The sequence below is a fragment of the Helicoverpa zea genome, chromosome 9 (assembly GCF_022581195.2).
Source record: "Helicoverpa zea isolate HzStark_Cry1AcR chromosome 9, ilHelZeax1.1, whole genome shotgun sequence".
In the NCBI taxonomy this organism is placed as follows: Eukaryota; Metazoa; Arthropoda; class Insecta; order Lepidoptera; family Noctuidae; genus Helicoverpa; species Helicoverpa zea.
Genome location: NC_061460.1, coordinates 6,035,467 through 6,049,923, shown reverse-complemented (window position 1 = coordinate 6,049,923; position 14,457 = coordinate 6,035,467). Strand labels below are relative to the sequence as shown.

Here is a 14,457-nt window from a genome sequence, read left to right as displayed (position 1 = left end):
TTATTTGACTTGTTACCAATTCAAAAGTATGACTAGGTACGAGAATAGTGCGCGAGAGGCGTGGGTAGGTAAAGATCTTGCATTCATTCATTCTTAAAGTGCAAACCCTCTACGCCAAACGAATTTATTGTAATGTGTGATAATCGCGACTCGTCCACACACTCTAAGGTCGACTAATCGCTCGACTGGTTTCGATCGGGCCATTAGTTGGTGAAGAAATGGTGGGGCGTGCAAATTTTATCACTATAGCAAAATAGAGTTGAAATGTGTTAGATAGAACAATGAAATCTTGTAGGTTTGTTTTTGGCAAATGTATTATGTTTTATAAAAAGTCATAGAACAAAAGTTGTAGTTTATGATGTTAGTAATACAGTCCTGCAAGGTTGCTAGTGTGTTACCAATAACCCTGTATAGCCCTTACCTAACCCAACCCCATTATCTCAGAAAAAATCTTAACAGCTCGAAGAAGCCCAATGTACGGCAAAATCTCTCGTGATATTAAGTTACAACTCTGTAAAAACTGGATGGGTTATGTATGATTGGTTTTCGGAGGTCATTTTGGATTGCGTGAACCGATTTCCATATTTCTTTTTTTATTGGAAAGAAGATACATTAAGGATTATAAAATATGGAAAGTAAGTCAAAAAATATGTTGCAAATACGGTTGAACTACAAACTTAGTTTATAAATGAATTCGTATTTTTTTGTCAAAAACTTAATTTAAAACATAATTTTAAATATTCAACAATATATCACACGATAGGGTTGTAATGAAAAAAAATACACTCCCACTTTACGTGTAGGGGGTACCCTAATAAAACATTTTTACCCACTTTTTATTTTTGCACTTTGTCGGCGTGATCGATATACATATGAAGTACCTCAGCTCTCTAGTGCTAACGGTCACTGAGATTAACCGCGGACGGACGGACGAACGAACATGGCGAAACTATAGGGGTTATTTGTTCACCAAGGAATCCTAAAAACATAATATGAAATAAAAAAAAATTATATATGCCCATTTGTTTATTGTTAAAACAATAATGCAAATTATTCATTTTTTCACAATGCATTTCATTGTATAAGGGGTATACCTGCTACAACTCCATTTTCTATACCGCAGTGGTTTTCTCCGCGTAGTATTTTAAAGAATCCTTTATCGCCCCAGTCTGAATTCCAAGAGTTAGCAGCAAGCCAATACTTCTGACCATTCTCCACTCCCCAACCTAATATTTTAATAGCGTGTCCTCCAAGACGTGTGGCGTTTGGTAATTTTACATAAACTCCATGCTTATAATGAGGAAAATCTGAGTATACACCAAAGCTAGCTTCAACAGGACCATTTTTGAATAGTTCAGCTTTTATGTCTTCCTCGTTAGATCTTAATGCATAAACTTCTTTACCGCGGCGTTTGTCCGTTTCGTATTCTGTATCGTAACCAGATTCACAAGACTTTTCGCATTTTGGAGTGGGAACTGAACCGTTACACTGTGGCAACGGGCCTGGTACGTGGTGTTCACAGGCAGCGATTCCGTATGGCTGACAGCCCAAACTTGAGTTGTAATTTCCTCCTGACACAATACCATAGTACTTCCAGTAGAGCCAAGCTGACTGTGGTGAACCTCCATTGCAACCCGACCCACAATATTCACAACAACTCAAAAGGTCTTGAGCTGAGAAATGGAAATTTTGTGTCTGATTGGAGTGTATACAGTACCGGTCCGTCATGGCTTCTACAGCACCAAACGCCCAACAGCTGCCGCACACACCTTGGTCTCTGATCTCGTTTAAGGAAGGACAGTTTGGCCATTTGTCACTCGGGTGGAAGGTCTCCGGAAGACTTGCAATAAGTTCGGCGTCATGTTTCATTATTGGTAAACTAATAATTTCATCAATGCGTACGCCCAGTAGATATCTAATGTATGACAAAGAGATATTAGGTCCAAAATTTCTGCCGGCTTTCCAAGAGTTTTGCTTCAAATTAATCTCTTGTATATATTCATCAGAGAGTGGATGCAGTCTATCGACAGCGACAACTGCTAGTGCACATAGCACAACAGCTAACACTACACACGATGTGACCATACTGATAACTCGAAATTGGTGTCTGAATGCCGGAGCTCACAATTTATACCAAGTTATTCAGGATTATCATACAGAAATATTTTTTTTATTATGCATAATATGGTGCTGTAAACATTTCAAACCTTTAATCATTTGTAGTTTATGCGGAATGTCGTGATAAAATTGTCTAAAATATGTAAAAAAAAATACAGCTCTTTCACACAGTAGTGTATTTACCTTTAGGGCAGCATTCCACTTACTACACCAATATCCTTAGCACTAATGTACACATACTTTTCCAGTAAAAAACGGTATTTAACATTCGTGCTATAAAAGTTACATCATCATTAACTTTCTGCCCTTATTTCAATTATGTTTTTGGTCTTCTATCTGCCGTCATCTCATATGAACCATTCTTTCTAGGCATATTGACTTTCACACCATCCATATATCGTTTCTTTGGTCCCTCTCTACCACCATATCCCTCCATTACCACAGAAGTGACAAAGAAACAGATTTGCATTTTAAGTACTACATTTTACTTTAAAGGAATTCAAATTTATTAATTTTCATATTTAGTAACGTTGCACTCACCCACTAGGTATGGGCTCCTGGTTATTGTTCCAGGTAGACCGTAGCGTGTATGGCCGGCATTAGTTAAGCCAACATTTCATCAACTCCTGGTCCTTCGCCATTTTATGATAATTCAATAACGATGATAGAACGACTTTGAATAAAAGGGTACAAAGATTAAATAGCCAATCTCAGATAAAAAATCAATCAAAAATCATTTATTCCAACTTGGCTGCAAGACCGCACTTTTTGAACGTCAGGAATTTACAATAGGCAGCACCCAAAATCTTTATAAACGTTAACTATTTGCTAGATAGTGACACTGTAATTAATAAAAGAACTCTTTTTATCGGTAACTTTTATTTAAGAACGACACAAATGTATATCACATCCCTAGAAACTAGCATAGGTGCTGTATGTGAAATATTTGTTAATATTGGTGCTTTTATGAAACGTGCTGTAAGTGCATGTATTGGGTTGTTACGTTGTTAGGCAATGGGGTGACTATCTATTGCTCTATGTATTCTATTTTAAGTATGTCGTCCTTCAACGACAATCCCATTAGCGATGCTGCGATGGGCAACCCGATAACCCTTTGTAACACTGGTTGTCAGATTTTCTGATTTCTGACTACCTGTAACAACTGCCAAAGATGTTCAAATGCCTCATATATGTTTAACGTGCCTCGTATATATTTAACGTGCCTCGTGTAGGTATAAGGTGAGTGGTATCTAATTAGTGACCTGTACTTAAACTCGTGTCTGTACTCATAATTACAAATAACTTCCCCAAAGATACTTTTTTTCAAGCCTCATTAGTTTTTACTCTCAGAAGGAAGTGCGATGTCAGACAGCTGTTTGCTAATGTCATCAAACTAATGAGTATTAAAAAAAGTTTTTTTTAGGAAAGTAGCTTGTAATCATGAGTTATATGTCACTAGTTACCAGTCACACTAAATAGTAATGTGATTATGTGTGGCTACACGTTTATAAAAGTATGATAATACTTAAATACTTATGGTTAAACTGGGTTGAGGAGGTCAGATAGGGCAATCACTCCTTGTAAAGCAGCTACATCCCGTTAGACTGTAAGCCGACCCCAATATAGTTGAGAAAAAGGCTCGGAGGAGGACTTAAATAAATAAAGTGATAGCATAATGTCTGTTTTATTTTATTATTTATTTTTGAAAACAATCAAACAAGGAAAGTTTCTCCAGCTACGACGTTGCTTTCTATGTCGCAGTGATTTTCTCCTCGCAATATCTTGAAGTATCCATTATCACCCCATTCTGAGTTCCATGAATTTGCAACAAGCCAGTACTTTTGATCTCCCTCAACACCCCAGCCTAATATCTTCACAGAGTGAACGCCAGACCTTGGTCCTTCCGTGTGTATGTACACTCCTTGCTTGTAATGAATAAAGGCGCGGCTCCACCGCGGTGCACGGAGAGGCTACGCACGTGTATTAAGCTTCGCTTTGTAAGAAAATGTATGTGGTTGTGTCCACTGCAACCCACGGAGAGGCTACGCATGAATTGACGTCATTGATACACGCGTGGCTTGCTCGAATAGGCGGTTACATAGCTCAACGCTGTCAACGTGGGTCTACGTTTCCACCGGAGTACACGAATAAGACCCACGACTATGTACAGCTCGGTTATCGCAGAGCAGTTGTTGTAAGCGGTTACGTAGCTCAACGCTGTCAGCGTGGGTCTACCCGTGCGCCGTGCCACGCTATACATAGTCGTGGGTCATATTCGTGTACTTCAGTGGAAACGTAGACCCACGTTGTCAAACAAATGAATACACGCAGCTAAAATGCGCCGCGTGTCCGTGCACAGCGTGCACTGCGGTGGAGCCGCGCCTTAAAATCTGCGTACGTCACTATAGTCGATTCCACGGGTCCGAACATAAAGAGTTCAGCCTTAATTTGATCCTCATTGGGCAGCAAAGTGTATACATGCAACCCATGATGCTTATCGGAGGGATATGTGCCATTGTTGTAACTTGAGACACAAGCTTTAATGCATTCTGGAGTGGTTACTTTAGGGCCACAAGGCGGCAGGCGACCAGGTACATTATGTTCACACGGTGGTATCTCGTAAGGTCTACAACCTTCGTTCGAGTTATAGTTCCCCCCTGACACGATACCGTAATCCCTCCAGTATTCCCATGCTTTCGATGGTATCCCACCTTGGCAACCTTTTCCACAATCCGGGCAACAACTCAATACGTCATGAGCGGAGAATTTGAAGTTTTTTTTTCCTTGAGATGCAATACAATATCTGTCAGTCATCACTTCTACAGCAGCTACCGCCCAGCAACTACTACATGCGCCTTGGTCTCTAATTTCATTTAAAGATGGGCAGTCAGGCCACTTCTCTCTCGGATCAAACGATTCCGGTAGACTAGCCGTCAGTTCAGTGATATGCAGTCTTTTCGGTAACCTAGCAAAGTTATCGTCTTCCATAGCACCCATAAGATTCTCGATATATGTAAATGGTGTATTTAGATTGAAATTTCTTCCAGCTTTCCAGGAATTCTGTTTAGAATTTATCAAATTAATGAATTCATCAGAGAGCAAATACTCTATTTTGGTGGCAGACACGGCAAAAACAAATAAAATTTGCAATTTCAACTGAACCGCTATCATGGTGAAGATACCTATTATTTTCAACTGTTACAGTACCCAAATACAGAAACGTGGCATGTAAAATTGAACCTATTTATGCAAGTGAAGTTATTTAGAATTTAGTAAATTACAATTAATATTTATCATAAAAATGCTTGAAGTGTACCTAACATTCCAAAAAATTGTTAAACGTTATAAACATAAGGTGTAAACATCAGTATTTTATGTTCATTTGAACGAGAACTGGAAACGAGGCAGTCCTTGGAAATGCGCAACGTTATAATATTGTAGGAATAGGACCATATGGCAAATTATGCTTTTAACTTTTGACCAGGCAGAAAAAAGATACACGATAATTTATCGTGAATAATAAGGATGAATCAGTTTCTTTCCACGATTAGTTTCAGTCCTCCGAGGGGCGAGGTAACACACGTGAGGGGCGAGGCACAGCGGGAGGTGACGTAAGCGCATACCACGAGCTGCCGTAGTCCGTATCGATAATTCTTTCTGTCGCTGGTTCCTTCACCTACAATATTCATTCGAAAGGTTAATTTCTTTACGGCGTTCTAAGAGTGCAGTGAAATTCCTCTCGGTAGTAAATGGGTAAGATTTTTTATAATTTTGGAACCAAGTCGTAGCCTACCTACAATCTCGTATCAATACCGGACAAAACGACATGAAGACGACAATGGCCGCGTTGAATGTTACCCTGATTGTTATCGTGTGTGCAATTTCAACCGGTGCACACGCTATACAGAATCCATTCACTGACAATTTTATCAATCAAATTAATTCACGACAGAACTCCTGGAAGGCTGGCAGAAATTTCCCGTTGCACATCTCAATCAAATTTATCAAGAACCTAGCTGGGACTATAAAAGACGCATACTTACCAAAACTCCCACAGATGAAACATGGCGCTGAACTTATTGGGAGTCTTCCTGATAATTTTGATCCGAGAGAAAAGTGGCCGCACTGTCCCTCGCTAAACGAAATCAGAGATCAAGGAGCATGTGCTAGTTGCTGGGCGTTTGGCGGTGTAGAAGCAATGACCGATAGATACTGCATTCATTCAAATGGCACAGAACAATTCCATTTCTCGGCTCAAGATCTTATTAACTGTTGTGAGACTTGTGGCCTAGGGTGCATCAGGGGTGTGCACACGGCTGCATGGCTATACTGGAAGCAAGTCGGGCTTGTTTCAGGAGGGAACTACAAAACAAATGATGGTTGCAAATCTTATAAAATACCACCAGGTCTTAATGGAACGAGTAACGCACCTTACTTCAAGGAAACGGTTGATGCATCACAATGTGTCACTACCTGCGATTCTAACTTCATCGACTATCGTGAAAATAAACGTCATGGTAAGAACGCTTATTCAATAGGTTACAATGAAGACCAAATAAAATTGGAATTATTTAAAAATGGACCAGTTGAAAGTGTAATGGCAGTCTATACAGATTTTCTGAGTTACAAAAATGGGGTTTACAATCAAACTCAAGGACATTTACTTGGACATCATGCAGTTAAGATTTTAGGTTGGGGTGTGGAAAACGGCCACAAATATTGGCTTGTTGCAAACTCTTGGAATCAACATTGGGGTGATAAAGGGTTCTTTAAAATTCTACGTGGTGTGAATCACTGCGGTATTGAAGATTCTGTTGTAGCCGGAGAACCAATTATAGTTTAAATATAATTTTTAAACAGTGTATGATGTATTTCAAGAATGAGATCTTGATGATTAAACTGAAATCAAACGTGTTTTATATTCTCAGCTTCCTTTTCCAAGGGTGTTTGTCAAAGGTTGCAATATTATTTCCTTTGGATTTATGAACACTGCCTGCGTATTCATAAATCTCTGGATATTGATTAGATCACTCGGAATACAGTTCAACACATTTATTGACTTCATGTGTCCGGCTAACAATCTGCCAAATGGTACCAAACGTCAACGCCTATACTTTATTTCGGAGCAATTGGCAGCTCGATAACGCAAGTGAAAAAAACATTGTGAAGGGAATATTTTTACAATGTAATTTAGACTTCCAAGAAGTCTGGTTTCTAGGTTAGCATCCCAGAAATTGCCCCACATGGACAACTTTTTAATTAAGTACGAGAAAGTTGATATATCTACCTTCAGCATGAATAAACAAGTACTAGTACCTACTTCACAAAATTAAAGTGAAAATATCAACCCTCTGTAAGTAATAATATTTATTTGGTATAATGCTAGAAACATATCCATGATATCAAAAATGTAATGTGCAAGAAAATGTTGAGGAAAATTGAATTGAATCTACGAACGAGCTCTCAAATTTTATTATAACGCGGAGTGTGATATGAGTACTATAAAACCTTTTCCCTGGTCAGCTGTATATGAAATTCTACGAATATGCCTCTTATAGATTTTTTATTTCCCTAAACCTTATTTAATAGCTATTCATATTTAACTTTAGCTACGACGTCGACGTACCCACTTGCTAACAAAAACCTGATTACTCAAAACATAGGCTCACCTGATTCAGTCACCTTTGATCAGGTGACTGAATCAGGTGAGCCTATGTTTTTTGAGCGATATTCAATAAACAACATTTACTTATTATTCGCTTCGTGAGTCATTATTCCACCGCATTTTCTATTGTAAACAATTACTCAAATGTAGATAATGTAAATTCGCTATATTATGCCGGTCATTGTCTTTTAAGTTATTTCTAGTTTTAATAAAGAATTTTAATTAATCGGTACTAACTGGATTCACTCTTAATAGAACCTTAAAATTTCCTTTGAGTTACTTCACTGCTACTGATTTTCTTTTTGCCCTAAACAATATTAAGGGCCAATATTTCTAGGAGAAAATATAATACAAAGCTTCTAAACAATCTTGAATAGGGTCACAGGGTCTGGGCTCCATCCCGATAAACCTGACATAGAAGCAAACATTATTCGCCCGCCCCGATCCCCTATTAATTACTTCCGAACGATAGATACAGAACAAATGTTTACAAATGGTTGTAAAGCGTTCGACCATAATATTTGCTGGCGTCGTGTTATCTGTAGACGTACACATGTATTGTTAACCTTCGACACGGCCGGTCAAGCGCTGTCTCGCCCCCGCTGACCGAGTCGTGCGCTCCGGTGCAATTACACGGCGTGCGAGCACGGTATCAACTACACCCGCCGCGGCCGCCCACCGCTCAGTCGTCGCGCCACATTCGCTCCGAATACACATCCATTAACCACTCAGCTGTGAAAAAGAAAATAAAGAAGTGAATAATGGCCGCTTCGCGTGCAACGTTTGTTGCGCTCGTGTGCGCTCTCGCGCTCGCCGCCGCCGATGTGCAGAATCCGCTCAGTGACGATTTCATCAATCTCATCAACACAAAGCAAAACTCTTGGAAAGCTGGTAGGAACTTCCCAGAGCACACGCCCTTCGCACACATCAAGAGATTAGCGGGTGTCCTGCCAGATTACCATTTGTCTAAATTAAGCAAAGTTGAACATGAAGATGAATTGATTGCGAGTTTACCGGAGAACTTTGACCCGAGGGACAAATGGCCGAACTGCCCTACTTTGAACGAAGTCAGAGACCAGGGATCTTGTGGTAGCTGCTGGGCGTTTGGCGCTGTGGAGGCAATGACCGACCGGTACTGTACATACTCCAATGGAACTCAACACTTCCATTTCTCCGCTGAAGATCTCTTAAGCTGCTGCCCAATCTGCGGTCTCGGGTGTAACGGAGGTATGCCAACGTTAGCTTGGGAGTACTGGAAGCATTTCGGGCTTGTGTCTGGTGGAAGCTACAACTCAAGTCAAGGTTGCAGACCATATGAGATTCCTCCGTGTGAACATCATGTACCCGGTAATAGAATGCCTTGCAATGGTGATTCTAAGACACCAAAATGCGAAAAAACCTGCGAATCAAACTACAATGTTGACTACCGCAAAGATAAGCGGTACGGCAAACATGTTTTCTCAGTGTCAAGTAAGGAAGACCACATCAGGGCTGAGTTATTTAAGAACGGCCCAGTTGAAGGTGCGTTTACAGTATACTCGGACTTGCTGAATTACAAGACCGGTGTTTACAAGCACACTATTGGCGACGCTCTCGGTGGCCACGCTGTTAAGATCTTGGGCTGGGGAGTGGAGAATGGAAACAAGTACTGGCTCATCGCTAACTCATGGAACAGTGACTGGGGTGACAATGGATTCTTTAAAATCCTTCGTGGTGAGGATCACTGCGGTATCGAAAGCTCTATAGTAGCTGGTGAGCCTATGTTCGTTGAATATTAGTTAAAGTTTAATTCTCTAAGCTTCTGTAAATAGTGTCGTCTAGATTATCCAAGTACCATATTGATAAGTTAATGTTAAAAATATGAGCAACGATACTTTTAAACCAAATAAATATTTTGTACCTTAATAAAAACTTATTTTGTTTATAACATGCTTGTATTATTTTCCTGTTCTACATCATTTACCTGCTGGCTATAAAAGAGATAAAGTATTATTATTTATGCGAACTTAATGGAGGTTCATGGAACATTACTTATTTAAACAATCACAATTGTTTTCTTAAGTTAACTGAAGTTCAAAGTGCAGTTTAACAAACATCTATTGTAGATAAACCTCTGGGATTTTGCTGTACCTAAAGGTTATTTAAACAAGTGACATTATGATAAGTTAGTCTTCACAAATAAGTATACAATTACAACTAAGTAAGTACTTAATTCTGACAAAATAGACTAAATACTAGAACTTCAATCACTAAATGTAATTATGTTTCGTCTAGAACAGATTCTGAGATTTAATTTGACATTCAAGTTTCTATTTAATTAGTGAACTTTCATCACTTTTTCTTTCAAAATTAAAGTAAGTATCTGTGTCTGGAAAAATAATTAAGTTTGTTTGAGTTTTTTATTGTTTTTTTTTCGCAGTGGGTAGGTATGTAAGTAACTTCTATTCCGCGAATAAATTGTTATCGTGCGTAACCACAATCGTTATTTATACTTACATTGCAAACCTACTAACTTTATATTATTTTAATGTAAATAAATGTCAGTAGGTTTAGCGAATTAAATTCAAAACAATATAATTTTACTGTCAGCACACTAAAATGGAGTCATACTCTGATATGTAGGTAAATAAATAAATTGAGACTTTTTACTTATTTGATTTGTGGTATAAAATATCATATGGTATCAATTATTGGTACCGAAATATATACCTACTTAGTAACTATTTACTAAATTTAACTACCTACGTACTTAACGAAAAACTATCGAATATTATATCGAAACTTAGAAAATTCGAATGTATTTACTTAGGTACCTAAATTAAATACCGCTAATGATGTAAATATTTTTCATATCATAAACAATTGTTATTTACCTTCTTACTAGTTAACTACTACCTACTATTGCCTCCCACCCATGTACCGAAGGAACTACTTTTTTTACATAGATGAAATGGAACATAGATTATTTCATATTCCCATGTTAAATCAAATGTTTTTTTAATCAGTTTTCCCATGTTAAATCCGTTCAGAAGTTTTTGCTACTAGGTAGGTACTCGTAGGTACATACATCCTTGAATATTTTCTCCTTTATTATAAGTAGGATTTCAATCTATAATAATATTATAAAGAGGAAAACTTTGTTTATTTGTTTGGTTGTAATGGATAAACTCAAAAACTACTGGACCGATTCTTTCACCATTAGAAAGCTATATTATCTGCGAATAACATGGGCTATATTTTATCCCGGTGCGGGCAGTAGCTCCCACGGGACGCGGGTGAAACCGCGGGAAAACGGCTAGTATATAATAAACTGGATTATTAACAACTGAAATTACTGAATTACACTTCGTTGTTCGCCGTAACTAATCGATACCTCGATTAATCGAGTGATTCGAAACTTCTATGTAATTACAGGGACTGCTGAGCGGGTGATATCAATTGTGTAGTTTGCTTAACAACACATTGTAGTCTCTCGTACGACGGAATTAATCATGTCTTTGTTCTGAGAAATGCTCTGATGAAGTCTTGTAGAAACATTTCTGAGGAATGTGAACTTCGATCGTAATTAGTTGTAAACAAATAAAGTAATCAACTACAATCTTACGGCTATGTCATTGTTCAGCGCCCTAATCAGTGTCTAATTAGGGTGAAGAATTGTAATGACTAATTGTTTGTAAGTGAAATTAGTCATTACCTAATTACGTAGTGGGTCTCACATCAACACAATATAAATAATATCACAGACAACATTAGGCAGAAATTAGAATTAATAGACTATTTTTGTCCTTAAATAGTAAATGGAATTAGATTAAATATTTCAGGTTTTAATTTTACCTTATTTTGATACTATAGTTCGGCCATTCAGAGAATGCGTTCCTGACACGTCGCGATTGAACTGACGACGTAACTTTGCAATGGCGTTGCAGTTACGATAAAAATATTTTTGCTGGTTGTTTACCGTTTTAACAATTGAGGAGCATTAAAACAACATTATTATATCAATAACACTGGTCAACAGCATTTTTGGTGCAAGGGTGAAATATATCATTTCTTATAGATAATTTGATACGTAATCGAAGTCCAGAACATAAAGTTGCACTTGCACGTAGGGATTTAGAGATATACCCCTCCTAAAGTACCAAAAACGCGTTTTTTAACGATATTTGACGATTTTTTTGAAGGACAGCAAAATTGTTTTTTAGTTTCTATCTATAGCATTATATAGTACTACTCTTCCCGATTGAAATTCATTTTTATTTCGAACGCTAAGAGTTTAAATTTTCATGAAATATGTATACAGCTACGATAGTTCGATCTTCCCTATATTTTATTTGGCCTGTTAGTATGAAAAAACTCCACTTTATATTTAAAATGGTATATATTGAGAAAGAAAACTTGCAAAAATATATACTAAAATGGGGTTAATGCGGGGAAAGTAGTACTATATAATGCTTTAGTTAGAAATTACTAGAAAATTCTGCTGTCCCCAAAAAATTACATCAAATATCATAAAAAAAACGCGTTTTTGGTACTTTGGGAGGGGTATATCTCTAAATCCCTACGTGCAAGTGCAACTTTATGTTCTGGACTTCGATTACGTATCAAATTATCTATAAGAAATGATATATTTCACCTTTGCACCAAAAAATAATAATAATTTGTTGACCAGTGTAATCAATGAATGTTATTACGTCGTCAGTTCAATCGCGACGTGTCAGGAACGCATTCTCTGAATGGCCGAACTATAGACATGCTTAAATTCATTCCATATGGCCAGTTCAATCGGTCGTGAAAATGCGTTGTTACAAAATAACTTTAAAATATAGGTAACTTTTGTTTTGTTCAAGTAGGTACTTTCGTGTAGGTAGGTACATACATTGGTGGAAGTACAGAAGCCAGTTTCAGATACCTATACCGAGGTAATCGTTTATTTCTAGAAAGACGTGTTGCGAAAAATAAATATGTTATTCTCGTATATAATATATCATTTTCTGGGATTTTAGTAAAACTTCGAATGATTACGTCATTCAGTTATTTATCAACAATTGCGTTTAGGATTTCTTGTGAGTTAAATAGGTATCCCGTACCTACCTATAAAAATAAATATCATTCAGTGAATTTGGTGACCACCGCCATTGAGATTGTTGATTCTAATATTCCTTCCTAAACTGGCTATTGACCCTTTTTATGCATTGGTATGTAAACAGAGGCGATTAGAATAGAATGACGTATGTTGTTTAACACTAGGCACGTAAATTATTGTTTTCCCATCGCTGTCAGGATTACGACATACACTCGATCCCACAGGGCAGTGCCTCGACCTTAGCACTCAGTAAATAACTAAGACTTAGACTTTCACCACTTTCGCTTTTGCTGTCTGTCTAAGCTAGATACACTAGACAAGTTCTATGTTAGACATAAGCTAGTAACTTTACTAAATCTGGTAAATGTTTAAAGCAAAGTTTATCAATATAAAGTATTTCAAAATGCCCTATTATAAAATGGATTTCAAAGAAAATAAATTCGCAGAAGAAATATCATATCAAAATTATGAATCCACAACAGCAAATATTTTTCTCGTTGTTCTATTAAATGTTATCAATGACATGGCGTGATGTAAATTCAATAACATTTGATATCAAACAGACATCCGCCCACAGTAACGTGATAGGATCGAATATGGTCAATTACATACTCATTTGGTATACCCCTTCTATTCAGTTTCATAATGTTAGTAAGTGTATCATATTTTTTTAACACTAAAATGTCAAGAGGTGAAGTCAAAAGCTACAAAGAAAATATCTGCCGGACCATGTGTTCAAACTTTTGAAGACTGAACTTCAGAATTGCCATATATCCCTAAGAACTTAGCATGTATGGCGTCCACGGCCGATTTCGGCCACGGCGGCTGTTCTCATTTAAAGAGATCAGCCAGCTGCGCAGGACATATTATAGTGCACGAGCATTTGCGCAGACACAGGTGCACTCCCTATTCCTTCACTATTATAACCCGATGGGACGGCAATCCGACACGACCGGTAAGAGATCAGGCGCAGGACCGACATTTACGTGCTCTCCGATGCACGGGTGTATCAATCACCAGCTTCCAGGCTCCGGGCTGCTTTGTGAAAGTCTTCTAAAACCCACAAAGCGATTTCGGCCCGACTCGGGAATCGAACCCGAGACCTCGTGCTCAGCAGCCGCACTTGCGACAGCTTGACCAACGAGGCAATTAGCATGTAAAATGAGACTGATAAAATGATTTCCAAGCAGTCCTTAAAAAGCGGCGTTCCAGTACTCGGCGGATTTAATGACTAACGTTTGTTCCTGCTGGAACCCTTTGTGTACCAGGGCCGCAATAACTTATTAGTCATTAGGTACGTACTATTCTAATTCACATTTACCTACCATACATCATTCATTATTACTCCTTGCCAACCCATAAACATCGGTTCAGTCATACTTAAGATCAAGGAAGTACACGACAAAGACCTCACTCAAAATAAGATTATCTGGATGACGCTCTATTGAAGCAATGAATAAAGTGGTGAAAGTAGGTTAAATAGGTACCTGAAGGTATAGAACTCCTTGCTATCGCAAGACTATTTTATAGCATAGCTCATACTGACCGCTTATGTACCTACACAAACAATAAAAGAACTGAAACATAAGTT

At 37.9% G+C, this 14,457-nt stretch overlaps 4 protein-coding genes across 4 annotated transcripts; 2 read left to right on the top strand and 2 right to left on the bottom strand.

The window, feature by feature from the left end:
- Nucleotides 1-1,011: 1,011 nt before the first annotated feature.
- Nucleotides 1,012-2,094, bottom strand: LOC124633202 (cathepsin B-like). The gene has a single exon (XM_047168357.1). The coding sequence runs from the start codon at nt 2,083-2,085 to the stop codon at nt 1,075-1,077; it is 1,011 nt and encodes a 336-aa protein (XP_047024313.1). The 5' UTR covers nt 2,086-2,094; the 3' UTR covers nt 1,012-1,074.
- Nucleotides 2,095-3,796: 1,702 nt separating this feature from the next.
- LOC124633205 (cathepsin B-like) lies at nt 3,797-5,328 on the bottom strand. The gene is made up of 2 exons (XM_047168360.1): nt 4,507-5,328; nt 3,797-4,058 (listed from the first exon to the last, which is right to left on the bottom strand). The coding sequence occupies exons 1-2, from the start codon at nt 5,287-5,289 to the stop codon at nt 3,831-3,833; spliced, it is 1,011 nt and encodes a 336-aa protein (XP_047024316.1). The 5' UTR covers nt 5,290-5,328; the 3' UTR covers nt 3,797-3,830.
- A 439-nt stretch (nt 5,329-5,767) lies between these two features.
- LOC124633332 (cathepsin B-like) lies at nt 5,768-8,015 on the top strand. Its single transcript, XM_047168521.1, has one exon. It carries the CDS (start codon nt 5,945-5,947, stop codon nt 6,959-6,961), a length of 1,017 nt encoding a protein of 338 aa, XP_047024477.1. The 5' UTR covers nt 5,768-5,944; the 3' UTR covers nt 6,962-8,015.
- Nucleotides 8,016-8,343: 328 nt separating this feature from the next.
- Nucleotides 8,344-9,710, top strand: LOC124633331 (cathepsin B). Its single transcript, XM_047168520.1, has one exon. It carries the CDS (start codon nt 8,545-8,547, stop codon nt 9,559-9,561), a length of 1,017 nt encoding a protein of 338 aa, XP_047024476.1. The 5' UTR covers nt 8,344-8,544; the 3' UTR covers nt 9,562-9,710.
- Nucleotides 9,711-14,457: the final 4,747 nt, after the last annotated feature.